General features: G+C 43.0%; 1 protein-coding gene and 1 long non-coding RNA gene across 2 annotated transcripts; one reads left to right on the forward strand and one right to left on the reverse strand.

Annotated features, from left to right (window-relative positions):
• LOC110508727 (uncharacterized) lies at window positions 1–19,379 on the reverse strand. Its single transcript, XR_005040291.2, has 7 exons — window positions 19,017–19,379; window positions 18,546–18,706; window positions 15,054–15,220; window positions 9,609–9,663; window positions 4,954–5,020; window positions 3,404–3,512; window positions 1–1,055 (listed from the first exon to the last, which is right to left on the reverse strand). It is a non-coding gene; the product is annotated as an uncharacterized LOC110508727 (long non-coding RNA).
• Window positions 19,323–24,678, forward strand: LOC110508728 (von Willebrand factor C domain-containing protein 2-like). Its single transcript, XM_021589481.3, has 3 exons — window positions 19,323–20,150; window positions 22,085–22,214; window positions 22,918–24,678. The coding sequence occupies exons 1-3, from the start codon at window positions 19,704–19,706 to the stop codon at window positions 23,103–23,105; spliced, it is 765 nt and encodes a 254-aa protein (XP_021445156.1). The 5' UTR covers window positions 19,323–19,703; the 3' UTR covers window positions 23,106–24,678.
• Window positions 24,679–27,107: the final 2,429 nt, after the last annotated feature.

The raw sequence follows: 27,107 nt of genomic DNA on the forward strand, positions 1-27,107 counted from the left end.
CAGGCATATGAACATTTATTTATCCAAATACAGTCGCATTTATTTACTTCAAAATACATTCAATAAATGGTTCAATTAGGTAGATCAAATTTGACATTTTTCGAAAGCATCCAACCATATTGTGTCATGTGTTCACTTTCAGGTCTTCTATCAGTCTCTAGAAAAGGACAATATAACATCCCTGTGTCTCTTGGCTCATTGTGGAAGACTAGGGTTACTGTATTACTTTATATTAAAGCGATTACGACATCCCTTTTACAAGTATGAGTATTATTGACCTCTGATGAGAGACTTGTCTCCTTTTAGGACCAGACTGCAGGTAGAACATACATGACAGTATCAGAGACTCACTATCCTCTTATTCTGTAGTAAAGAGTTCAGTTTACGAGGAGCTAACCAGACTGTCCCCCTGCTGCGGCAGACACAGGTGCCTGGCCCCACTCGGCCCTCTGCTGGCTGGCCTCTGCACTGCGGGGAGAGCAGGGTGGAACATGCTTACAGGGCTCATCTGCTCACAGCTCCCTTTGCTCCCCGGAGGCTGTGTGGAGGAGCCTAGAGGACTGTGTCCACCAGGGAACAACAAGGGGCAGCTGTTCACTGAGTCTGACCATGAGTCATCATGTCTTTGAGCTCTCACAGTCACAGGCTGACCACTAGGCCTGCAAGTTCTGCCCTTTATTCTCTGTTCTGAGGCAGGGTTGAGGTAGGATCCATGGGTGGTTACTGTACTAGCAGAGGGGACCAGGGGCGGTAGGTAGCTGTCCCTGGCTTGAGCGGTGGTGATGGGTTCTCTGTTGCAGGGGTGGGAAGCCTCAGAGCTCTGGCTATGAGTCCTTGGATGTTTTTGTTCAGAGGGTTGGAGAGGGCTGGATACTCTGGTGTTGGGTGAGCTGCATGGTTGGCCTCTCATCCTGTCTAACGGAGGAGTCCTCCTTACTAGATGTACTACTAGTGGTGGACTGGGCCTGGTATGTGGAGGATGCAGTCTGGGGGCCACCACAGGGGTCAAGTGTCTCTGTGTCTCATCCGCAGACAAACCTGTCCATCCTATCGACCTGGGAATAACAACATTGCCATTAACACCATTCATGACAGCAAAGATCAACTAGGTTGCAATTAGCTACCGTAAATACTTTCACCAGATACTGTAAGTGATGACCTTGGGCTAGATTCCATCAGATCTGCGCTAGCCGACACCCGCTTAGAGGTTGTTTTGATGGTGTCAGAGCGCTCAAATCCACAGGCGGCCCCCAGCATTATACCTAAAGCGGACATTGCCATTGGCAGTCGCAATATTAGAAATCCCATGCAGCCTTGTTAACAAATTCAAACATTGGAATGTGAGACGTAATCTACACCTCAATTTGGCTGATAGAAATCCTAATTATTTTGTTGAATGATATTCAATTTGAGCGTCATTATCTTTATATACAGTTGATGTCAGAAGTTTACATACATTGAGGTTGGAGTCATTAAAACTAATTTTTCAACCACTCCACAAATTTCTTGTTAACAAACTATAGTTTTGGCAAGTCGGTTAGGAAATATACTTTGTGCATGAAACAAGTAATTTTTCCAATAATTGTCTACAGACAGATTATTTCACTTATAATTCACTGTATCACAATTCCATTGGGCCAGAAGTTTACATTCACTAAGTTGACTGTGCCTTTAAACAGCTTGAAAATTCCAGAAAATTATGTCATGGCTTTAGAAGCTTCTGATAGGCTAATTGACATAATTTCAGTCAATTGGATGTGTACCTGTGGATGTATTTCAAAGCCTACCTTCAAACTCAGTGCCTCTTTGCTTGACATTATGGGAAAATGAAACGAAATCAGCCAACACCTCAGAAAAGAAATTGTAGTCCTCTACAAGTCAGGTTCATCCTTGGGAGCCGTTTTCAAATGCCTGAAGGTACCATGTTCATCTGTACAAACAATAGTACGCAAGTATAAACACCATGGGACCACGCACCGTCACACTGCTCAGGAAGGAGACACGTTCTGTCTCCTAGAGATGAACGTACTTTGGTGCGAAAAGTAAAAATCAATCCCAAAGGACCTTGTGAAGATGCTGGAGGAAACAGGTACAAAAGTATCTTTATCCACAGTAAAACAAGTCCTATATCGACATAACCTGAAAGGCTGCTCAGCAAGGAAGAAGCCACTGCTCCAAAACCGCCATAAAAAAGCCAGACTACGGTTTACAACTGCACAGGGGGACAAAGATCATACTTTTTGGAGAAATGTCCTCTGGTCTGATGAAACAAAAATATAACTGTTTGACCATAATGACCATCGTTATGTTTGGAGGAAAAAGGGGGAGGCTTGCAAGCCGAAAAACAGCATCCCAACCGTGAAACACAGGGGTGGCAGCATCGTGTTGTGGGTGTGCTTTGCTGCAGGAGGGACTGGTGCACTTCACAAAATAAATGGCATAATGAGGATGGAAGATTATTGAAGCAATATCTCAAGACATCAGTCAGGAATTTAAAGCTTGGTCGCAAATAGGTCTTGCAAATGGACAATGACCCTAAGCATACTTCCAAAGTTGTGGCAAAATGGCTTAAGGACAACAAAGTCAAGGTATTGGAGTGGCCATCACAAAGACCTGACCTCAATCCTATAGAAAATTTGTGGGCAGAACTGAAAAGGCGTGTGTGAGCAAGGAGGCCTACAAACCTGACTCAGTAACACCAGCTCTGTCAGGAGGAATGGGACAAAATTCACCCAACTTATTGTGGGAAGCTTGTGGAAGTCTACCCGAAACGTTTGATCCAAGTTAATCAATTTAAAGGCAATGCTACCAAATACTAAATGAGTGTATGTAAACTTCTGACCCACTGGGAATGTGATGAAAGAAATAAAAGCTGAAATAAATCATTCTCTCTACTATTATTCTGACATTTCACATTCTTAAAATAAAGTGGTGATCCTAACTGACCTAAGGTAGGGAATTTTTACGAGGATTAAATGTCAGGAATTGTGAAAAATGGAGTTTAAATGTATTTGGCTAAGGTGTATGTAAACTTCCGACTTCAACTGTATATAGACTACACTTTCTCATTCTAAACTTTTAACGCGAGTGGGAAGGGTGTGGCTTCAAGACAATGACTGCAAGAGGAGCTGCTCACCAATTTGACGACTCCCAACGCAGTTACCTCCGACACCACCAAAACATCAGTTTTGCGGGTGTCGGCTATCGCTGGTTAGTGCTTGATCTGAATGAATTTAGGCCCTTGTCTGGGAAGTATGCATGTTATCCTTATCAGACAAATAATCAGTGACATGCCTTGGGCTTGACAGCAGAAAGTCCCTGAAAGCCTGTAAATCCATAGTGGTAAAACAGGTATTTTGGATCTGTTGGAAAGGAGAGTATAGAGCAGACTAGAGAGGCCAACCCGGATCTGCTCTGCAGGCTTGTTTCCACAGGGTAGGAGGGACAGTAGGTGAGGCTGAGGCTCTGCTTCTTCAGATCCAACTGGATGGCTCTCCTCTCTTCCTTCAGCTCTGCAAATCAACCAACACCAGGAGAAAATCACTCACATTTCTACAATACTATTCTGCGGCAGTCAGACAGATTGGAAATGGTGAGAAGACTGACAGCCTGGTAGGCCTGTTTGAAATAAGCACCAGCATCCAAAGCCCAAGATAACGGAATATTGAGAGGTTACACCTGTTGACGGAGTGATGTAGTTCAATTACCACTCTAAAGTGACATCTATTAACCATAATCTTTTTCACCCAATTATTTGTGTGCAATGTTTTTCAATATTTGTAGCAGATGAGAACTTGACAACACTGGAAAAAAGGAGAAGTAAAAAGTATTTTTGCAACAATAAACCACTAGATGGTAGTAAGGATCAATTGATCTGATTTTGTTCCAGATATAGGAGAACATGTCAGTCATTTATGTCAGGTCAATACAAGAAGAAAGAAAAGCGACCAACTGTGTTTTTTAGGAAGCTTTTTTGGTAAGTGTCATTTTTAGGAAGTGTTCATTGAATAAATAAATGTATGTCGTTCTGTCCTTGTTATTTGTCTATTAATGTTCTGTATTATGTAACGTTGTGTGTTTTGTGTGGACCCCATGAAGAGTAACTGCTGCTTTAGCAGTAGCTAATGGGGTTCCTAATAAAATACTAACGCCAAAAGACTTAGGACACATGTTACCAATTTATTTGCCTGGCTACACAGACTCCTTGCTCCGGCCAAACGCTATGCCACGCCCACGGACATTAGTTTCTTCTCTGCAATGAGTCTGGATCTGAGTAACTCCTGACCCTTCACCGAATACGAACCCGTTCGGGCCGTCTGATTCGTCCAGAAACTGATGGGTTGGGCCAGAGCCAGAACACACGCGGGTAAAGTGGTGGTTTGAAAATGGATCATTGGCTTTGATACTCCTATTGATACTCCTACTCCTATACTCCTATATATAAAACAAATGTACAACACCCCTCGTGCCCCTCGCCACCACAAACGGCTTTAATGATGGCAGTCTCAGACTAAAGTATGTAGCGAACTACAGATCAGCAAAATAATTTAGTGTGAGTCGTCAGGCTACCAATTTATACCTCCAAAGGGAGCGATAGTCATTGTCAGTGCAGTGTAGTTCACAGGTTACTGAAGACACCAGAACTCATGAAACCATTATGGATCAGAGTACAGTCACCTCTATTAACTCTGGGCTCTGATGTTCAGCTGGCTCAATACAGATCAGTTATGTGGACCAGGAAAGTATATTACTGTTAGGTTGCAAAATGCTTTCCCAAAATGTCCAGGTTTTTCAGAAATCCCAGTTAGATGATTCCTGAATTTACTTGCTTTTTACATCTTGATTCCAGGAATGTTCCAACCAGGATTTTGGGAAAATCTGGGAATGCTGGTAAAGGTATAGTAATTTTCCCACCCTAATACTGTATGACTGTACTGTAACTGTATCACCCACCTGTTACAGTTGGCTCTGGAGCCTCAGTGACATCACACCATGTCCGGTGTTCCTGTTCTACACTCTCCTGCAAGAAGCGAATCACAGACAAGACAAAACACCACAGAACAGGTCAACTACCGTAGACAGCTACTGGTGAGTTGGAGTCATGTACCCCAACGACACAGCTGACAAATGAGAAATAAGGAAGATGGTGGGAGACGGGAGGGGGTGTTAAGACGTGAGCGACGAAACGATTCAGCAGCAGCAGTGTTCGTTCCATGCGGATTTGGACTCTCGTTTTACATCTATATCCAGACTCAGGACATAAACCACAGCTCCAACCACCAGGCTCTTTTCTCCGCTGGCAGCCGGGTCATATCTGTCCTGGTTTTCCAATACCACTGGTAATAGATGATCATTAGCTAGGAGTCCCACCCACCCACCCACAAGCCCTGCTATTTGCTTTGAGGTATTTACGTAAAGTCTCACTGTCTGCCACTGGCATACCATGGAGCTATGCCTCGTCTCGACTCCCCACTGTGTAGCTAACGGAGGGGTGCCGAGTGCCTAGCGCCGCCAGCTGATCGTCTTGGTTTTTTGAAATGCAAACAAACAGAAGTGGAGAGTGATCTAGTTACAGAGGAGGGTATTAATTTTAGATGTGAGGTCTGACTGATGGAAGGGTGGTTAGACTATCCTGGCGCAGGCTGCTACCAAGGGAGACGGAATACCAGACTGGTTCTGCATCCCTAATGGCACTCTTTTCCCTATGTAGTGCACTACTTTTGACCAGGGCCTATTGGGGGAATATGGTGATATTTGGGATGGGGACTGGGAGCTACACAGCCCACTGCTTCTCAATGGAGTGTTGACTCAAAACCCAAACTTTGCTTCGCAGAAACGGCTGGCCTTTTACTCTGAAAATAAAACAGCCTATTTTTTCACTGTGGTGCAGTGGTAAAATGATAACTCTCCACACCTCCTTCTCAGTCTATTCTTTCTCCTACTTAAAGCAGTGTTATATGGGCTCTATTTGGGACCATGCCTACTAGTCTACAAACTTCCAAAGCTTGATAATAATGAGATATTGCGGTAATTTAGTCATTACCGTGGACTGCCTGACTGCTAAAATTGCAGATTCCTTTCCTGGTCCACGACCAAGTCTATCAATTAATTCCAACAACCCCCATTCGAGGAAATGGGACATTATACCTATGTTTGTAAAAATGGATGATTGATTGCTGCATGCTAAATGTGAATGAGATCATACAGTACCCTGGCTTGGTTCTGGCTGACTAGACTATGTTTCTGGCTGTAATGGGAAATTATTTGATTAATTGTCCTCCACAAGGAAATCTGAGAGGGAATTGTGGATCTCTCTCCGCCCGTTAGTACATTCATACATTAGTCACACTTTTATATCTCAACCAAAATGTATTTTGACTAAACTTGCCATAGATATCCGGCATTTACAAAATTACACTGATTGGCCAAATGGCAAACTTTGAAAGGTCACACCTCTCACCCCGTTTCACCTAAAGTCATGAAATTGAGTGAATACTGTAGGTCCCTCACCTCATAAGGAACACATTTGCGTCAGGGACCCATAAGTTCTGCCATGATGGATTTTCCGCCATTTTGAATTTTCTGAAGAACACTTAAAAAGCTACTTTTCTGACACCGGATGACCAATCTGCACAAAACTTGATTTGTGATAGCTATGGACAAAGGTCCATAGAGGTCCAGCGCAATATTTTCCAGACTAGTACCTAAAACAATATGGCTGCTATTGACCATGAACATTCACGTGGGCGTGGTCTGGCACATAAATGCATATAAATTAGTCCAGGATATTTGTATTGTAACAAAAATTCAGTAAACATGTTGCAAACACTGTCAAGACTCAACATATGCAAGAACATTTATATCAGAGGCGCTATAGTAATCACATGTGATATCACCACTGGCCCGATTTTGACAAATCGCTCTCCCTCTCTGGCGCTCGAGGGCGCCAGGCTACCCTTCATTACGCACACCTGTCACCATCATTACGCGCAGCTGCGCAATATTGGACTCACCTGGACTCCATTACTTTGTTGATTACCCCCTCTATTTCAGTCTGCTCCTCAGTTTGTTCCCTGTGTCAGCATTGATGCCATTACTTTTCCCCTGTCCAGAAGCTATTCCTGTTTCATGTCTGTTGTTTTTTAAATGTTTATTAAACTCCCTGTACCTGCTTCTCGTCTCCAGCGCCAATCCTCACATATGTGTCTTGCCATAGAGGTGCATAATTTACAAAATTACACGGATTGGCCCAAGGGTGGGTGCTGTATCATTCGTGGGGGATGACATGTTTACTTTTACCTTGTTATTTTCCTGTATTTCAGTCTATAATTATCTGTTGTAACGAAGTACTGATGTTCCTACCTTTGACCTGTTTAACTGACAGTATCAAACGTCTGCCAGTGTTGAATGTGATGGTTAAAGTTTGACGCCAGACGGAGCTGAGGTCACACTGATAATGTCTCTGTGACACTATGTGATTCTATAGCAGCTGAGGTTGTGACTTCCTACAAGTCTCTTGGGATGGCGTTTACAGAACATTCAGTGCTATGTGATTAATATAGAAGGGCCTTCACAGAGGAGGCCTTTAGACATTTTCTTTGCTGAATTCTTGTAATAAACCAGATGGATTTTTGATTTGATATTATCTACGACCGCTATCCTTTTTATTCACCTGAAAATCTCCTTTACACTGGCTAAGCATTTTGCTTCTGTTCATTATGCCTTTGAATTGCACTTTACATACTACAAAAATGCTAGTAGCAGAAACAGAAACATCCCTAACAGACACGGTGCAATCCCATCCTAGTCCCTACATCTCAGGAGACGCGAGTTGGAGATGTGTGACACGGCACATAAAAAGATCAAAATCAAATCAAATTTATTTGTCACATACACATGGTTAGCAGATGTTAATGCCAGTGTAGCGAAATGCTTGTGCTTCTAGTTCCGACAATGCAGTAATAACCAACGAGTAATCTAACTAACAATTCCAAAACTACTACCTTATACACACAAGTGTAAAGGGATAAAGAATAAAGAATATGTACATAAAGATATATGAATGAGTGATGGTACAGAGCGGCATAGGCAAGATGCAGTAGATGGTATCGAGTACAGTATATACATATGAGATGAGTAATGTAGGGTATGTAAACAAAGTGGCATAGTTTAAAGTGGCTAGTGATACATGTATTACATAAAGATGCAGTAGATTATATAGAGTACAGTATATACTGTATACATATGAGATGAATAATGTAGGGTATGTAAACATTATATTAAGTAGCATTGTTTAAAGTGGCTAGTGATATATTTTACATCAATTCCCATCAATTCCCATTATTAAAGTGGCTGGAGTTGAGTCAGTGTGTTGGCAGCAGCCACTCAATGTTAGTGGTGGCCTTGAGATAGAAGCTGTTTTTCAGTCTCTCGGTCCCAGCTTTGATGCACCTGTACTGACCTCGCCTTCTGGATGATAGCGGGGTGAACAGGCAGTGGCTCGGGTGGTTGTTGTCCTGTATGATCTTTATGGCCTTCCTGTGACATCGGGTGGTGTAGGTGTCCTGGAGGGCAGGTAGTTTGCCCCCGGTGATGCGTTGTGCAGACCTCACTACCCTCTGGAGAGCCTTACGGTTGTGGGCGGAGCAGTTGCCGTACCAGGCGGTGATACAGCCCGACAGGATGCTCTCGATTGTGCATCTGTAGAAGTTTGTGAGTGCTTTTGGTGACAAGCCGAATTTCTTCAGCCTCCTGAGGTTGAAGAGGCGCTGCTGCGCCTTCTTCACGATGCTTTCTGTGTGGGTGTGGGTGGACCAATTCAGTTTGTCTGTGATGTGTATGCCGAGGAACTTAAAACTTACTGGCTTCCCCATCTGTTGGGCAGGGAACACCTACATCTGGTGTTCCGTTCTCTCTCCTTCATTGCCAGAGGAGCAGGACAGAGGGGCAGCCAACCCAGCACCAGAGTATAGAGACTAGACTACTCAGTACAGTAGGAACTTGGACTGATTGAAAGAGGATCAATCTTGTGCAGCAGTGTGTTTGGCCAGATCCCTGGAAAGACTTAGTGCCTCTGGCCTCAGCAGTAACCTTAGATTGAGGCTTTGCAGACTGGGCGTACACAAGGAATAATTTGCAGATTGCCAACAGCGGTTGAAGGCAGAAGGTAATCAGGTCCATCTGAGGGGTGGCTTGGTGATGACTGTCCTAGGTCAACAACAGGTCACATTGGTTCTCGCTGTGTTAACCAGGCGGCTGTACGTGTCGGTAGCAGCCAGCTCTCGGTTTTTGGAGGAGCGAAAGGCTTGTTCTCTCTGTGGGGTCTTTCACATATTATATTCTATTTTTCATGGCCTTGTCTATAGCTCAGACCCGAGGTGTTGAAGGCTTATTGAAGGACATCCCAAAGAAAACGCTGACAGAGAAGAACGGACCTTTTTACTTACAAGTCTTCCGTGAATTCTGTATCTCAGTCCAAGCACATAGGGTACTGCAAGTGCAGTATATTTTCTGAGAGCACAGACCAACATTTAAACTGGAACAATAGTGTGAATTTCCAAAATATCAACCTCTCTGGTATTTTGATTGGAATCAAACCCAACACTTACCTGCAGAAAGTCCACTTGGCTTTTCAGCACCTCGCATTCTTCAGTCAGAACTGATCTGGTAGTGAGGAGAGAACACCATTTTTAGGTTGAACTCTAAAACTCTTTTGCATTTCTTGACCTTTTACAAATGAGAATAGATTATAACACATTTTAGTAAAACTATTCAACTAAAGAAAATTGCATAGTGTTAAACACAAACCAATTCAAATGTATTCATAGCATGATATCAAGGTGCAATTTTCCAGGAACTCGGCTGCCGGTTTTCATCGAATACCGCCTTGAATCCTAAACAGGCAGCCAAATGCACAACAGCATGTACTACATCCATATCTATTATAGAACTTTTCTTATGGTATTGAGGGAGCCGTGGCCTATTTCTCTTTCTCGGTTATGTAACTATTGTAGACTTAATTCCCTTCTTTCTTTTTTTAGAAGCAAAGGAATCTTCTGCATGCTGAGGTCTGGTATTCATTTTCTTACAATGGGGGCTTTTGTTCTGTGCAGGGATGGAGAGAGGAGAGGGCTGGCTGGTCTCCACCCTCTGCCCTCCATCCCCTCCTCCTCTCCCCCAGCTCCCCACCAAGGCAGGCCCCGTGTTTGCAATCCCCTGCAGGCCTGGTTGGGTAGGGAGCTCCAGATGCCTGGCTCTTTCTGCCACAAGGCCAGGGGGAAAGGGAGCCAGGTTGGAGGACACAGGCGGGAGAGAGGAGTGCAAGACAGGAGAACAGGGGAGAGGAGAGAGGAACTATGACCAGGAGAGAGAGGGCAGGGATCTATTCACTGTAGATGACAGGACAGGAATACACTTTTATGGAGAGAAGGAGAAAAGAGGAAGGTAGAAAGAGACAAAGCAGGGTGATGTCCTCGTATCGTAAAGCTACCCCCTTTCTCTTTACTGTAATGCCATGTTTGTACAATGATGAGGACATGTCTGGTCTGTCCAAACAGGCAGATTGAGAGAGGGCCAGAGTGGCAGAGGTCTGAAGAGAAATCTGACTCTGCACAGAGGAATGTGTGAGGAGGAAAAGGGGTCCCATTCCCACAGTCCCACAGCTGTATTCATTTCATTACAGCACTTCGCTGACTGTGGCTCAAATTTACCCCATGGCTCATGGTCTTTCCTGTCTGGGACTCTTCATGGATGCAGACTAAGGTCTTGCAGTCACATATTCTGCAGAATTTCAACTGGCTGCATTTTATAGGGCGCATTACCGAAACATTAGTCTGTAATTGACATTTTTGGAAATGTTGCTCAGTGACATACTTGAGGTGGGCCACAACATCATCTATGTGGGTGACATTCAGCTTGTGTCTCACGCCATCAATGCCATCTTGGCTGGTAGTAGAGCTGACTGAGCTCTGGGAACAGGACCTGTCGGACCAGAAATGCATGTCTAAGATGCCTCCACGTGACTAGAAATACACAATGACAATGTATGTTTGCAACTGTCCTTTTCCCTCTTGTGTTGTAGCAGTTGTATTACAGTATGTGAATGTATGTATGTGAATGTACCTCCTAACAGTCAGACTAACCTTTCTGCATGTTGGCTCTGGCTGAATTGTATTCCACTAGAGGGAGGCCTACTATTCACAGTGTCACAACAGTTGTTATGGACACCCAAGGCGTAATTCACCACACTAGGACTGTACCGGAATATGTCTGCATCTCCATCCCTGAAAATCAATAGATACATACAAATAACCCCCAACGTAGTGTGAAGGAGTCAGAGAGGAGGGAATAAGATGACAAAGGAAGGAGAGAAATAGTGAGCCAATAATCTGGCCCCCCAGTTTTGACCCGTTTGGGCAACACAAAGTGAGTGTTGTATGTCTGTCAACCCCGACGGGCCGGGTGGCCAGCAGGCCTGTCCTGCTTTCTGAAGTCCCCTTGTCCTAATCTTAATACTACCACGCTGAAAATATTAAAGCAGTGGAGCAGAGAGAGAGATGGGGAGAGAGAGGGAGAGAGAGATGGTAGAGAGAGAGATGGGTAGAGAGAGAGAGAGATGGGAAGAGAGAGGGAGAGATGGAGGGAGAGATGGGGAGAGAGAGGGAGAGATGGAGAGAGAGAGAGAGAGAGAGAGAGAGAGAAAGAAAGAGAGAGATGGGGAGAGAGAGAGAGAGAGTAGAAAGAGAGAGAGAGAGATGGGTAGAGGGAGAGAGAGAGAGAGAGATGGGTAGAGAGAGAGATTGGATGAGAGAGAGAGAGATGGGGAGAGGGAGAGAGAGGTGGGATGAGAGAGAGAGAGAGAGAGAGGTGGGATGAGAGAGAGAGACAGGTGGGATGAGAGAGAGAGAGAGGTGGGATGAGAGAGAGAGAGAGAGAGAGAGAGAGGTGGGATGAGAGAGAGAGAGAGAGAGAGAGAGAGAGAGAGAGAGAGAGAGATGGGATGAGAAAGAGAGATGGGGAGAGGGAGAGAGAGATGGGATTAGAGAGTGAGAGAGAGAGAGAGCGAGAGAGAGAAGAGAGAGAGAGAGAGAATCAATGAGAATGGTACAACAGCAGCAGTCCTGCAGCCTCCAAGAGTCACCAGCCATGGAACAAGGCCTGTTGAATGAGGGGTGAGGGGGGTGAGGAGAACACCCCAGCAGTGTCAAAGTAGAGATATTATGTTACTAGGCTGAGGGATTTAAATCAGGAGGCTGGCGCAGAGTGGACACTCCCATTTAACTGCACCTGCCGAAACTCTTTTGATCTCCAGGAAAAAGGATGTTGCAGATGCTGGCCAAGGATGCCCAACCCTTTTTTAAATCACAAAGGGTTGCGTAATTACGGAGCGATACTGCTCAATCCAAGTGGAAAATAGGAAGATAGGCTACTCCCCCATGAAATGAAGGACCGGAAAAGCTTACAGAATGCATCCTCCCTTTTTGGTCAAAGCCAACATCTAGGCTATGGCCTGTTGTGGATAGCTAACTCTGACCCATACATCAGCAAACTTGATTATCGATGGAATACGAAATACTGACTGTATTGAAGCTTGCAGCTCTTGAGTCCCATGCCTGAGTCTTACACCACAGTGCACAACTTCTGGTGAACAAGACCGTGTGCAGGGTGAGTAGAGGTAAGAATCCCATTTCAGTGGCAGGCTGCTAGTGGAGCTACCGGGTCTAGCTGTAATGACAGGAACAGAGGCTACATTGTGAGGCAGTGTAGTACATATCACTAAGTAGCTTACTCCCAGAGAGAGGAGGAGCCCTGATCTCAGCTAACAAAGATGGCACAGACGCCTGCCGCAACATCAACAACCACACCAGACCATTCAAAAACTCCTCCTGTCCTGGAAGATTGATAAACTACAGACGTAAAATAAGTTACACCACAACCACAGTCACTTTTAACATTTCCCACTTCCCAGCTCCTCCCGCTCCAATTGTTATGCTAGTTCCGTTCAGAGATTTAGGACGTCCTTGGGCCCGTTTTCAGAAAGCCTATTTATTCAGAGTACCTTTACTCACTGGGCATTCAGCGTACCCCCTATTTCTCTCCAGAATGGGACAGGTGCAGCTGCACTGAGGACGCCGACCACAAATAACTAAGACAATGGCATGGAGAGAGGACCACACAATGGGACAGGTGATCTGAAAAGTTGCCAACCAGCTCCATTAAATCAGTTCCCTTTCAAAGCAAGATTAATCTTAGCTGCTAAAGTCAGACACCCTTGTTCATCAAACCCCTCAGCTGTAGGGTATTTAGTCAACTCAACAGTTTCCTGCTTTGGGTAGGATCGATTGGTCAAGGATAAAGAGAAAGCTCCAAACCTGGAGCGATATTAAAGCGAAATGAGCCAGCAGCTTTGTCCTGAAAGCAGATCAGCTGATTTACAGTGAGGCCCTTAATTTGCTAATCAAAGAGAGGGGGATCATGGAGGATATACACACAGACTATATTCCAAAGGGTACCCTATTCCCTACATAGTGCACTACTGAGCCCTATGGGCCATGGTCAAAAGTAGTGCACTATATAAGGCAGTGGCAGAGACCAACAGGACCAACCAGCAGGCAGCAGCGTGGTTGGCACTTGGCAGGGGTTCAAAGCAGAACGTAGTATCAGGGATAACATGGTACTGATACCCAAAGTCTTAGCATTACCTTGTTGATTTGTCCACAGGACGTCTGGACGTGCCAGCAGAGTTTGTTTGAAGTGGGTTTAAGATGAAATCATTCCTGAATGATACACAGTCCTAGACTACTCCTAGTCTACCCTTTAATAGTCCCATAGTCTTAGCTAAATCTGATCTGATTTAAAGTAACAATAAAGCTATGAATGACAGTTTTTGTAAGATAGCCACTGCCAATACATTTCTAACTGGTGCATCACATTTATTGGATACAATCTTCAGTGATTTCTGTTTTTCCTGAATGGCAACAAAAACTCCAATTATAGGGGCAGAGTTGAGGCGGAGCTACATTCTTCAGAGCCTCCAACCAGTTGCTGAGGGACGGACACGCCTCCCCTTCAAATAGGTACCTGTAAATTACTGCCTTTTGTTGGACAAACGGGCTCATCCGGATGCAGGCCTAGTGTTGGGTGGGCAGTATAAAAAGTGGGCAGTATCTGGGTGATTTGTTGCTTTAGGCTACACAATATAAAACAATATTTGAATGTAGGAGATTGTGAAACATCAAATTCTGCCTTGTGCTTTTACCATTAGGACCATAACATTTACAGCCATTTTGGAACCTGACTATCTTCTTTGATCTAATTATTACCAAACCATTTGTAACTGACTGAAAACACAGTAAGCATTTAAAGATATCATTGTTGAAGAAAACTAAAGGTACAAAGTGTGAAACAAGGGTCCTGACCCCTAGGCCCAACCCTTTCCCAGTGGAAAGAAAAGTCTCAATGGTTTTACTGGGGTCAGAATATTTATCACCTGGAACTAAAAAAAAACAGGCAGGGAGGGAGAGACAGGGAGAAGAAGCCTGGTCTGGGAAACGAGATCGACAGACATCCCAACAATGTTGGTCCTCTGTCTGATGAATGAAAACCTAAACATATATATGTTTTCTCTCAAAATTCAACCGTTAGGCAATCATGGCGTAAGAAGAAGTGTTGGTGTTTGACCATTTGATAAATGCTTTATCAATTCCAAACTAAATAGCAAACTAGAAGAGGAAGGGAAAGGAAAGCCAACAGGGTTATGGTAGTAGTTTCTTCCAAAACGTTTTATTGTTGCTGATATTCAAACAAGTTGCCACCAATGATTAATAGGCTACGTTGTATTAACATGTTGGTGTTGCATAGTTCTTAACTAACTGCTTTGTAATTGCATAGTATTGGCCTGTGTCCCAAAATGGCTCCCTATACCCTACATAGGGCACTACTTTTGACCAGAGCGCTATGGGCCCTGGTCATAAGTAATGAACTCTATAGGGAAAAGAGTTCCATTTGGGACACAGGCATGGAGTTCAGTAATCACACAAGAGTCTTCTCCTCACCTGCCCTCCAAGGCTGCTCTCTCCCTCACGGTCGCCAGCAGCAGTTGGATCTCAGCTTTCAGCAGCTCCTTGATGGCAGGGGGGTCAGCCAGGGGGGAGTGAGGTGTCTTCAGCCTGTTACCCAGTTTATGGCGCACCGTCTGCCAAATCTGCTGCCACATAGTGACCTGGAAGTAGGAAACATGGGGATACATGGGATAGGACATCAGGAGACAACGCTGTGTAACTTTAGGCTTATAATGAGTGATGAGTCATTATGAATGATGAGATATCAGAAAGACCTGTGAAATGTACATGACATTCAATTGAGACCCTGGCCCATCAAAATCTTATAATATAAGTGTTCTATTTAATAATGTCCCCTGGCCACTGTTGGGCATAGAACTACTGCATGTGTTTTTCAGTTGGCTGGTTTCCCCCAACAAGTTTGCACACTACTCTTTAAAAACACTACCTTCAGGCAAAAAACTATTAAAGGGGCTACTGCTGAAGAAGAAAAAAGTGGAAGTGTTATGAAACTGTAGCCAGACAGGAAATAAGTGGAAGTGTTATGAAACTGTAGCCAGACAGGAAATAAGTGGAAGTGTTATGAAACTGTAGCCAGACAGAAGAAAAAAGTGAAAGTGTTATGAAACTGTAGCCAGACAGAAGAAAAAAGTAAAAGTGTTATGAAACTGTAGCCAGACAGAAGAAAAAAGTGGAAGTGTTATGAAACTGTAGCCAGACAGAAGAAAAAAGTGGAAGTGTTATGAAACTGTAGCCAGACAGAAGAAAAAAGTGAAAGTGTTATGAAACTGTAGACAGACAACAACAAAAAAAAAGAGGAAAGAGAAAAAGTCAAGCAAATATTCTGGCTGACAGCAGAGGCACAGTGTTGGTGAAAAAGTTTAAAGTCTGGAGTCTATTCTATTTGTTCTGCACCTGGTCCCTGACATTCAGTGTCTATGCTCCATGGAAAGGTCAGCTTCAAAGCCCCACTGCTGTCCAGAGGAGAACGTTTAAACACGGTCGTTCCCTGTGTCTTTCAATCTGGCTGTGCCCTCACATACGCACACACACACACACACTACCACTATGTCTAGCTGAATTCCAGCCAGGCAGCCACACACTGCTTCCCATAAAGCCCCAGAAAGCCATTCTCTATGCAGGTGTTTATGGTGTGAGCCCCCTAGGATGCTAACAACAGTAACAAGCTGTTCATTGTTTAATTCATCTCCAAGTGAAACCCATCAGATGACATGGGGAAGGAATTACAGTGTGGTTAACCTGAGTGGTTGACTCATTGCTGTTGTTGTAACTTCACAATGGAGATTGAAGATCTGAAATGTGAAACGTGATAAACATTTGAAATAGGCTAATCTAATAATACATTATTCGTGCTTGCCATCCACAAACCAAACATTGACTGAATCCTATGCAATATCCAGTTGCACAGGCATTACTAATGTCCGGAGAATATATGATAGCTCAAACCCACATGGTTTGGCAGAGATCCAAGGAAACGTGCCCTGGCCTCCTCATATCCTGTGTTAAACTTAAAAGGAACTGCTGCAGACAATGGTGACCTTGATGGAGAGAAGGCCAGTCTGGGAAGTATTATTATGATTCTCATCCAGAGATTTAACGCTGAGGGAAAGCATTAATTTACTACAGGGTAGAAAGCAACAACAACAAAGAATACTGAGGGAAATGTAAGGCTGGTTGAGTGAATAGGGCTCTAGAAGTCCTTCCTTCTCTACCTACATGTACAAATGACCAGGACTAACCTGTACCCCCGCACATTGACTCGGTACCGGTAGCCTCGTTATTGTTATTTTATTGTTACTTTTTACTTTAGTTTACTTAGTAAATATTTTCTTAACTCTATTTCTTGAACAGTGTTGGTTAAGGGCTTGTAAGCATGTGACAAATAAAATGTGATAACTAAAGAGTTTTGAACCATTCGGCGCATAGAAATGATGTCATGTATATGCTCATAATGATCTTATCAACAAGTCAGGGTTAGCCCTCTTAACCCCTAGATTGGCCCCTGACGTGCTAAGCTAATTTGAGGGCCTGTGTCATTTTTCTTCTATTACGCAACTATTCCTGGGGTCTCCTTCATTAGATGTTTGTCCTGTAGAGTGTGACTGTATTTACACTACTGAACTGATCTAATATGGACATTTAAAACATGGCCCCTAGCAGAACATAACTGTAGGATGACATCACTGGGGAGAGTTAAGACTGGAGACCCAGACAGGAAATGGGTGGTTTCATACATATTTATTTTTCCTTTTTGAATATGAACCCTATATTATCTACTTCAATTGACGTTACTCCTGCATTGCTAATGGGGTGGTAATTCCCTAGCCAGCCTGGCATAATATTATGCAAATTACACATAGCCTGTTGACCTGTTGTATGCTACTTGATAACATTTTCAGACGGAGAAGTTGGCTTCAGAATAAACAGATTAAAGCAGTAGGTGGCACGTGGGCCAAATACGTCCCGTGGGTGATTTTATCTGCCTCTACTCCCCTATATCTGTTTGGGATTGTTGCTGTTAATTTGCAGTGTACAAATTATTTATATCTATGTTCCGGCCCCCCAACCATCAGCTCAAGAAAAAAATTGGCCCACGGCTGAATGTAATTGGGGACCCCTGGTATGAAGAAAGTCTCGAGTCACAGTGTGAATGAGTTGTTTTGGAACAATCTGAGGACCTCGTCTTGAATGCATGCATAGCCTCACTTAACTAGAGCTCCTTGTGTTTTACACAACACCTCATTCTACATTGTGGAACCTATCTAAAGCTTTCATGTCTTTGTTGTGATTACTTGCTGTAATTGTGGCATGTTCACAGTTTAATGTAATCTATTTAAAGTACTAATGCATAGCATTTGCCAACTATATAATATTATCTAGTAGTTACTTCTATCTTGAGTTGTTAGGAGAGTTTATTGAGTTAAGGGAACTTGCTCAAGTGATTTCCAGTCCACCCTTATTGTTTTGGCCAAATGTAATGTGTCAGCTTTTGCTGATTGCTACCTAAAGACAGATATTTGAACAATGCAGGACCATGGTTAGTTATTCCTCCAACATGAACAGCACCCATAAAGTGACAACCAGAAGTTGAAACAGTAACAATGCTCTCCCCACCACTGTTTCGGTAAAAAGCTGAGGGATGGGGATGGATTTATGTAACCACTCTCAAATTAAAATTAATAGACAGAGCTATGGATGCAAGGAGTGACCATCCATGATATCAAAAGTATAGATTTAACCATATTTTAAAGCTATGCCGTTTTAGCTTACATTTACTTTGTTGGCAAACATTGGATTAAAACAAGTTCATATTCTGGGTTCTAGTGGGGTATGACAGTTGAACTAGCTAAAGCCATATGAGGCATTTAATAATCAATGGATATAGCTAGCTATATCATTCATGTATAAGTTTAAAAATGTATGTAGCAACTGCAGATTGTCCCTTTAAAATGGCTTGGTCCTCACCTCAGTATGAATCTCTGTGTACATGTCAATCAAAGCATCTCCAAACAAGCCCCGGATGTCTGGGAGCTCTGGCGCCGGGACTTGCTCCACGATAACATTCCACACCGAGAGTGGACATTCGGATTCTTCCATGAAGACACCTAGGAGTTTAAACGGTCTAACTGAGGGGAGAATTGAAACTAGTCATTGACATATGTCTGGTCTAGAAGTCATTTGCTTCATAATAATAATAATTTGCCGGTTTTGCCAGCAGTAGCAGAAGTCTGCACGTCGTGGGTTGTCTGTCTCATTTGGCTGCTGTAGATAGCTAAGTTAGTTAACGTTAGCTATCTAGTTAGTATTTAGATAGCATCTCAGTAACATTAATTTAATAATTTAATGCACATTATATTTGTGCTTAAATTTAAAATGGTAAAACTTGAGAGAAATGTGAGCTCACCTGCTAGTTAGTAAATCAAAGACTAAACTTACCTCGTTGTTGCTTCCTGTATCCAGTGTAAACATTATTGTATCCAATGAAGACATATCGCGAGATCAGTATCCCTCCACCTCTGCTTAGAATAAACTATTTCTGGTGTAAATAAAATGTTGAATAGTTTAATTTTGTCGCCTGGAAAATCCATGGGAACATTATTTCAGCTTCATATTATAGTCTACAGTTTTATTGTTGTACTATTATTAGTGCATTAACCCGGTTGAATACAAAGTCAAACCAGATGTATTGTCTATAATAACCACACATTAATATCTTATTTCATACAAAGGAACGATAACAAAAAGAGAGCAATGTTAGTTAATCTTATCTCAAAGGCAGTTAAAATATTGTGTCTAGCTAACGAATATCCGTAGCCATAGTTATTTATATAGGGGAAAACCCCTTCTCATAATTTTGACTATAGTGAGTAGGAGGTTATAGCTCACAGGCAATTTACTAGGGGACGGACCAGAGTCGAAGCACTAAACTGGGTAGTCACGTGTATATTGAAACATAACCCCCGTAGAGGCGTAATAACTTTCCCTCTCTTTGCAAGTTTCAGCTTCGGATCTGTGCGAAAAAGGCTGGGCAATCGAGAATATAGCCTCAATTGTAGGCTAGATGCACATCTGAAAATGTTATGAGTATTTTATATTCTTCAACAATGTGGCAGAAACTGCTAAATGACCATAAACAATAAAGCACACTTTGTATTTTTTTTAAATCCTGGACACTGGAACAAACACAATCTCTTTCGTCTTGTTTTGGATATTTTTTTGGTCATAAAAATGGTTTCAAATCAGCACTATTCGATGGGGGTTATGCATTCCGCGTTGTCTCTACTGTTCTGTGTCCAGTTCGGTCTGTCTTTCTCTGTGGCTGGACATGAGAACACCTGTGATGCGAACGGCAGCGTCTACTATGTGGGAGAATGGTACTTTCTAGAATCGGACCACTGCACGCAGTGTGAATGCACCACAGAGGGGTCGTCTTGTGCACGGACGGAGTGTACCTCTTTGCCGGCCGCTTGCATCCATGTCAGCCACTATCCCACTGACTGCTGTCCAAGATGTGAGAAAATAGGCTGCGAGTACCGGGGAGTGGTGTACGAACTGGGACAAAACTTCCAGGTAGGCTACAGTAAGCATTATCCCCTACTTGGCACATATGATCAACTTTACCTGGAATGAATAAACATAATATGTATGTGATGTAATTTACTTCTCAAATGTCTATTGAGTTGACGAATATTGATTTTCCTCTTACTATAATAAGCGTTGTGCTACCTCCTGAAATCGTCTCTCCAAAGTCTCTCTGTGCGCAATTACGCATCAGCAATTTTGGATATATTTTTTTCAAAAGTAACGTATTTGATTTACTGTTAACATGTCTGTTAATATATCACTGCATAAGCGTCTTATGACTCAGAATAACTGACAAGCAGCACATTTAATTTAATTAATTAATTAATTATTTCTTTTCGGAAACATCTCTGGGCGTCGGACTGTTTCTGGCACTGTATGCAGATCCATTTTCGAATATGGCTAAATTGCGCCACCCTGTGGTTTGTTGTTGAACTACTAACTGCTATGAAATCTTGTTCTTTCAAGTTTCAAATCAAATGTTATTTGTTACATGCGTCGAATACACTCGGTGAATACTTTACCGTGAAATGCTTACTTACAAGCCCTTAACCAACAATGCAGTTCAAGAAATAGAGTTAAGAAAAATATTTACTAATAAACTAAAGTAAAAAATAAATAAAAATAACACAATAAAATAATAACGAAGTTATATATAACGGGTACCGGTACTCCCTGTATATAGACTTGTTTGACACAGTAGCAGCTGAAGCTTTTACTGACAGGGGTTGTAACTGGTGAAGATACTGCCACATGGAGGCAGTATGATACTTTTGAATGCTACACTTACAGCAAGTCTATTCAAGTGTGACAGTGCATATGTAAATTGAGAGAACAGATATAGATACAAATCCCTCTTTTGATATTGAGGTTCTTCTGGAAGCTCATTGTAAATATTTGTAAATACTTTCCTTCTTGGTCCTCAACCGTACTATTAGAATGAGTTTTTCAGTTATGTTTGCTGTTTGTTTTCTTCTAATTTACATCTGTGTTTCTTGTTTCTGATTATGTTGCTGTGCTTGTGATTACGCACCGCTTTGTTGTCTGTTCATGTAGTCAGCAGAGTCATTAGCCACAGTTCAACCCCCTTGAAGAATAAACTCAGCCCTCTGATTTGTTTCATTTGATTCAATGGATAGTGGAGACCAAAGCCAACCAAGCTAAGCAGTATTTTAAGACCCCCTAAGTCAATGAATTAGATTATGAAACAACTCTGGCAACAGAAAGCCACACAGAGAGATTGACTTGTGGCTCATTATCCTCTTGATGAAGTTATTATATAGGCCTCTGACACAGTACTGGACGAGCTCAGAGACATTCAGCCCAGGGCCTGATAGAGTTTTCTTTTTCCACTTCATTTAACCCACCCTCTGTATCTGAACCTCAGATATGCTGATAAACATCCAATACCACGACAGAGGAAAACATCTGGCAACAGTTTAAATGAACTGTATACTATAAAGCATATACTACACATATATAAGCACACCTTAAACATGGCATTATGGTTATATGTCAGACTTCTCTTTTTCAGATATATCTTGAAATGGGCTGAAGGCTAGCATCTGCACTAATGCTTATAGCTCAGGAAAATCAACATGCTGTCACAGTTACATTTGTCACAGTTAAACTGAAAGCACCTGCATAAGTCAATCTTATCGTTGTAGAATCAATCGATTGCCCTGTCTCTTTGAATGAGCACTTTTTTTCTGTCCAACTGCTCATGTTTAACAGTGATATCTGCCAGTGGCAGTCTAAAGAACACTAGGAGGCCAATGTACTGTATGTGGTTGCATCCCAAATGTCACAACATTCCCCTTTGGGCTCTGGTCAAAAGTAGTGCACTATAAAGGGAATAGGGTGCCATTTGGGATGAAGCCTCTGTCTCTGACAGCCTGTGTTTTGTTCTGTGTGATTGGCAGCCCAACGAGTGCGAGCAGTGTACCTGTGACAGTGATGGCATCGCCCGCTGCCTGGTGGCAGACTGCGCTCCCCCGCCCTGCATCAACCCTATCTACACCAAAGGGAAGTGCTGCCCAGAGTGCCCAGAGGGTAAGTAAACTGACCTGTATACATCTCATGGATGTTTATGACATAGAACCCCCCGCCATACTCAACAGAACCACCTTGTTAAAAAATCCTGGGGAGAACCCTGAGAAGTATTTCGTTCCATTCTATTCGAGCCAAAGGGAGATGAGAGAGGGCTAGAGACAGGGAAGATGATGTTCTGACTCCTCACATTGTCTATTCTCTTCATAATTTACCCCTTAGAGAGATGCATGCCGTTAGTTTTGTCACATTACTGTTGTCAGCACCACAAGAAACAATACATGAAGGTGATCATTTATCCAAACAAATGAAAGTAGAGGTAGTGGGGGGCAGAATTAGCAATTTATGCATGAAGTAATCCGCTTCACGCACCATTATCAATGACTGATTCTCTCTCTCCCGTTCTGCTGAGACACTCATTAGCTTTTAAAAGGAAGTTTATCGAGTTGGAAAATAGCCAAATGAAGATGCATTCATTGTTTGAGTTTAGGTGGTCTATGACCGCATAATTAGGAGTATAGTGTTTTTTCAAACACAGTACTTCGGAGGTAATCAATATTTATTGTCTGAAATTCAACTGATCATAAAACTACCCTCTCCTCTTTATGGTAGAGGTGACCGTTTATCCTCATAGAAAGAGAAACGCATTGGAAAATATCACAACCATATAGCAAGTTAACAGAAATGATTGTGTGTGATTCCCCAGGGCCCAACTGCTATGTGGATTCAACCCGGAGCCAGGTGATTCCAGGACATGAACCACTGTGGGTGGACTCCTGCACCAAGTGCCGCTGTCACGACTCAGGTGACGCTGGCTACTGGGAGGGCAACCGCTTGGCCACCTGTTCCCGCGTACGCAACTGCACCCCTGGAGAGACTAGCCAGAAAAACTGATTAAGTAGGACCAGTCATTTGCCCCGGTATAGGGTGAAGTTGCCGCTAGACACTGATCTTGGGTCAGTTTTGAATTTACCCCCACTAATGGTTAATGTTAAGATTGGAGGAGGGGAAGCTGATCCTAGAACTGTACCTAGAGGAAACTTCTCCCCAGAGCGATTTGCCCCTGAATGCTTGGTGGTTATCAGCAGGACGGTTAGAGTGTTGGGCTAGTAACTGAAAGATCACTGGTTCGAAATACCCAAAAGAACCGGTCGATGTACCCTTGAGCGAGGCACTTATCCCTCATTTTCTCCATAGGCACCATACTACTATGGCTAACCATGTAAAACAACACATTTCACTGCACTTATCCGGTGTATGTGGCAATAAAATATATTTTTACATTTGTACTGACATGTACTGTAGCATGTATCACAAACACTTCTACAGCAGAAAAATCCAACTGTAACTACTATGTGAATGTATTGTTCGCTCCCATTCCAAAGAGACTGGAGTTGTTTTGCTGGCATTATATTGCAATATTCATGTTCATGTATTATCAATCAATGAACATGTCAAGAGGCAGTTCACTCTCAAATCGAAGTTTGCCTGAGGTTTTCAGACTTAAAAAGTGGTCTAATGTCAAGATGAGTACACGTCCCACACCATCTGCTGTCAAGATCCAACAATCAGCCTCAAACTCAAATATTTCCTATTCATTTAAGATGGAAGCCTTTATCTGTTAGGGACCATCTCATGAATCTCTTCTTGATATTAGACCACTTTTGAGATCTGAAAACACATCCGCATAACTTTGATTTTGGAGTGAACTATCTTTTTAACATTCCTTGCCCAAAACATTTCCGAATATAGCTGAAGGAGGGGTGCAGTTTGACCCAACTGAGCCTGAAGACCTCTGCTTTCGTGTGTGTACTCTAAACAAGGATTACGCAGGTGAAGTAGCCACACATTTCTACACTAGTACAAATGTTTCAATGTGGTGTAGATGATAGGGACTATCCTACATTTTGGGATGTTATACTTCTCTAGTAGTGTTATTGGAAGATTTTGACCAACTTCGATGGATATTAATTGAGGTATACCGTCTCCATCTTATTTGAATTGGTCATGAATGGAACATTAAATATATGAAAATAATTGAGAGGCTCTGAAAGCTAAAGGCTAGTTAGTGTAAGCAACATTACATTTTTTGAATGAATGCTATAGGTTTGTAAACTATAAGCAACTCACTATCAGAATGTCCGAGATTCTGTTCACTTTCTTCCTTTACATCCGTTCTTAAGGGACCATTGCATGAAAACCATTAAAGGCAAGAAACCGTTCTTCTTGTGTATGTTGTTGTGTAGCATATTGGTCTATGCTGGCATGGATAGGATGCCAACATCCAAGCTTTGTCATTTCAGGCAAGGCTCTCATTACACTTCTCTAGTCGACTCTCCTAATACCGTGTCTCTTGATTATGTTATTGAAGATGTTGTATGTTGTTTATCTTTTATCCATACCTTTAGAAACTCCCTCCATCTTTCATTAAAAAAAACTATGTAAACTAACAGTAAGTGAAAACAAAGTGTCCTTGTGTGTCCATTAACTATACTGTTCACTACAGTGTGCTGCCATTGTTGTGTAGAAGGATGTTTGTTTATTACACACTGGATGTCTTGTCACTAAGGGGATGCCAGCGGTTCATTGTTCAATTTCCCCAAATCCCTCTTGTCGACAGTTTGGGGACAGCGCTCGCCCCTCAACAATAACTGTTAGGTTTTCTGTTCAAATGAGGGTTGGGGTAGATTTATCTCTGAGACAGTATGAACATAATTTAACACTGCCTAGAAAGGATCCTTTCTTTGTAATGCATCCACTGATGCATTTATTTGTCACATACACATGGTTAGCAGATGTTAATGCGAGTGTAGCAAAATGCTTGTGCTTCTAGTTCCTACCCATGCGGTAATATCTAACAAGTAATCTAACAATTTCACAACAACTACCTTATACACGTGTAACGGAATAAATAAGAATATGTACATATAATATAATAATATAATTATATGGAGGAGCGATGGCCGAACGGCATAGGCAAAATGCAGTAGATTGTATAGAGTACCGTATATACATATGAGATGAGTAATGTAGGGTATGTAAACATTATATAAAGTGGCATTGTTTAAAGTGACTAATGATACATTTATTACATTTATTATCAAAGTGGCTAGAGACTTGAGACAGTATGTTGGCAGCAGCTACTCAATGTTAGTGATGGCTGTTTAGCAGTCTGATGGCCTTGAGATAGAAGCTGTTTTTCAATCTCTCGGTCCCCGCTTTGATACACCTATACTGACCTCGCCTTCTGGATGATAGTGGGGTGAACAGGCAGTGGCTCGGGTTGTTGTTGTCCTTGATGATCTTTTTGGCCTTCCTGTGACATCGGGTGGTGTATTTGTCCTGGAGGGCAGGTAGTTTGCCCCCGGTGATGCGTTGTGCAGACCTCACTAAATGGTGGGTGGACCATTTCAGTTTGTCCGTGAGGAACTTCAAACTTTCCACCTTCTCCACTACTGTCCTGTCGATGTGGATAGGGGGGTGCTCCCTCTGCTGTTTCCTGAAGTTCACAATCATCCCCTTTGTTTTGTTGACGTTGAGTGTGAGGTTATTTTCCTGACACCACACTCCGAGGGCCCTCACCTCCTCCCTGTAGGCCGTCTCGTCATTGTTGGTAATCAAGCCTACCACTATAATGTAGTCTGTAAACTTGATGATTGAGTTGGAGGTGTGCATGACCACGCAGTCATGGGTGAATATGGAGTACAGGAGAGGCCCCTTGTGGGGCCCCAATGTTGAGGATCAGCGGGGTGGAGATGATGTTTCCTACCCTCACCACCTGGGGGCGGCCCGTCAGAAAGTCCATGACCCAGTTGCACAGGGTGGGATCGAGACCCAGGGTCTCGAGCTTAATGACGAGTTTGGAGGGTACTACGGTGTTAAATGCTGAGCTGTAATCGATGAATAGCATTCTTACATAGGTATTCCTCTTGTCCAAATGGGTTAGGGCAGTGTGCAGTGTGATGGCGATTGCATCGTCTGTGGACCTATTGGCGCAGTAAGCAAATTGGAGTGGGTCTAGGGTGTCAGGTAGGGTGGAGCTGATATGATCCTTGACTAGTCTCTCAAAGCACTTCATGATGACAGAAGTGAGTGCTACAGGGCGATAGTCATTTAGCTCAGTTACCTTAGCTTTCTTGGGACAGGAACAATGGTGGCCCTCTTGAAGCATGTGGGAACAGCAGACTGGGATAGGGATTGATTGAGGACGCGGTTAGGGATGCCGTCTGGGCCGGCAGCCCTGCGAGGGTTAACACGTTTAAATGTTTTACTCACGTTGGTTGCGGTGAAGGAGATCGGATCCCAGTAGGGGATCCAAAACAACGGCGCCGCAAAAGGGGCAGATGGAGCGATCTTCTGGTCAGGCTCCGTAGACGGGCACATCGCTCACCACTCCCAAGTGTACTACTCGCCAATGTCCAGTCTCTTGACAACAAGGTAGAAAATCGAGCAAGGGTTGCCTTCCAGAGAGACATCAGAGATTGTAACATTCTCTGTTTCACGAAAACATGGCTTACTCGGGATACGCTATCAGAATCGGTACAGCCACCCGGTTTCTTCACGCATCGCGCAGACAGAAACAAACATCTCTCTGGTAAGAAGAGGGGCGGGGGTGTATGCCTTATGATTAACGAGTCGTGGTGTGATCATAACAACATACAGGAACTCAAGTCCTTTTGTTCACCTGACCTAGAATTCCTTACAATCAAATGCCGACCGCATTATCTACCAAGAGAATTATCTTCGATTATAATCACAGCCGTGTATTTTCCCCCCAAGCAGACACCTCGACGGCCCTGAAAGACCTTCATTGGACTCTGTGTAAACTGGAAACCACATATCCTGAGGCTGCATTTATTGTAGCTGGGGATTTTAATAAGGCTAATCTGAAAACAA

This window comes from Oncorhynchus mykiss, chromosome 28 (assembly GCF_057628025.1).
Source record: "Oncorhynchus mykiss isolate SJ-2025 chromosome 28, ASM5762802v1, whole genome shotgun sequence".
NCBI classification, from domain to species: Eukaryota; Metazoa; Chordata; class Actinopteri; order Salmoniformes; family Salmonidae; genus Oncorhynchus; species Oncorhynchus mykiss.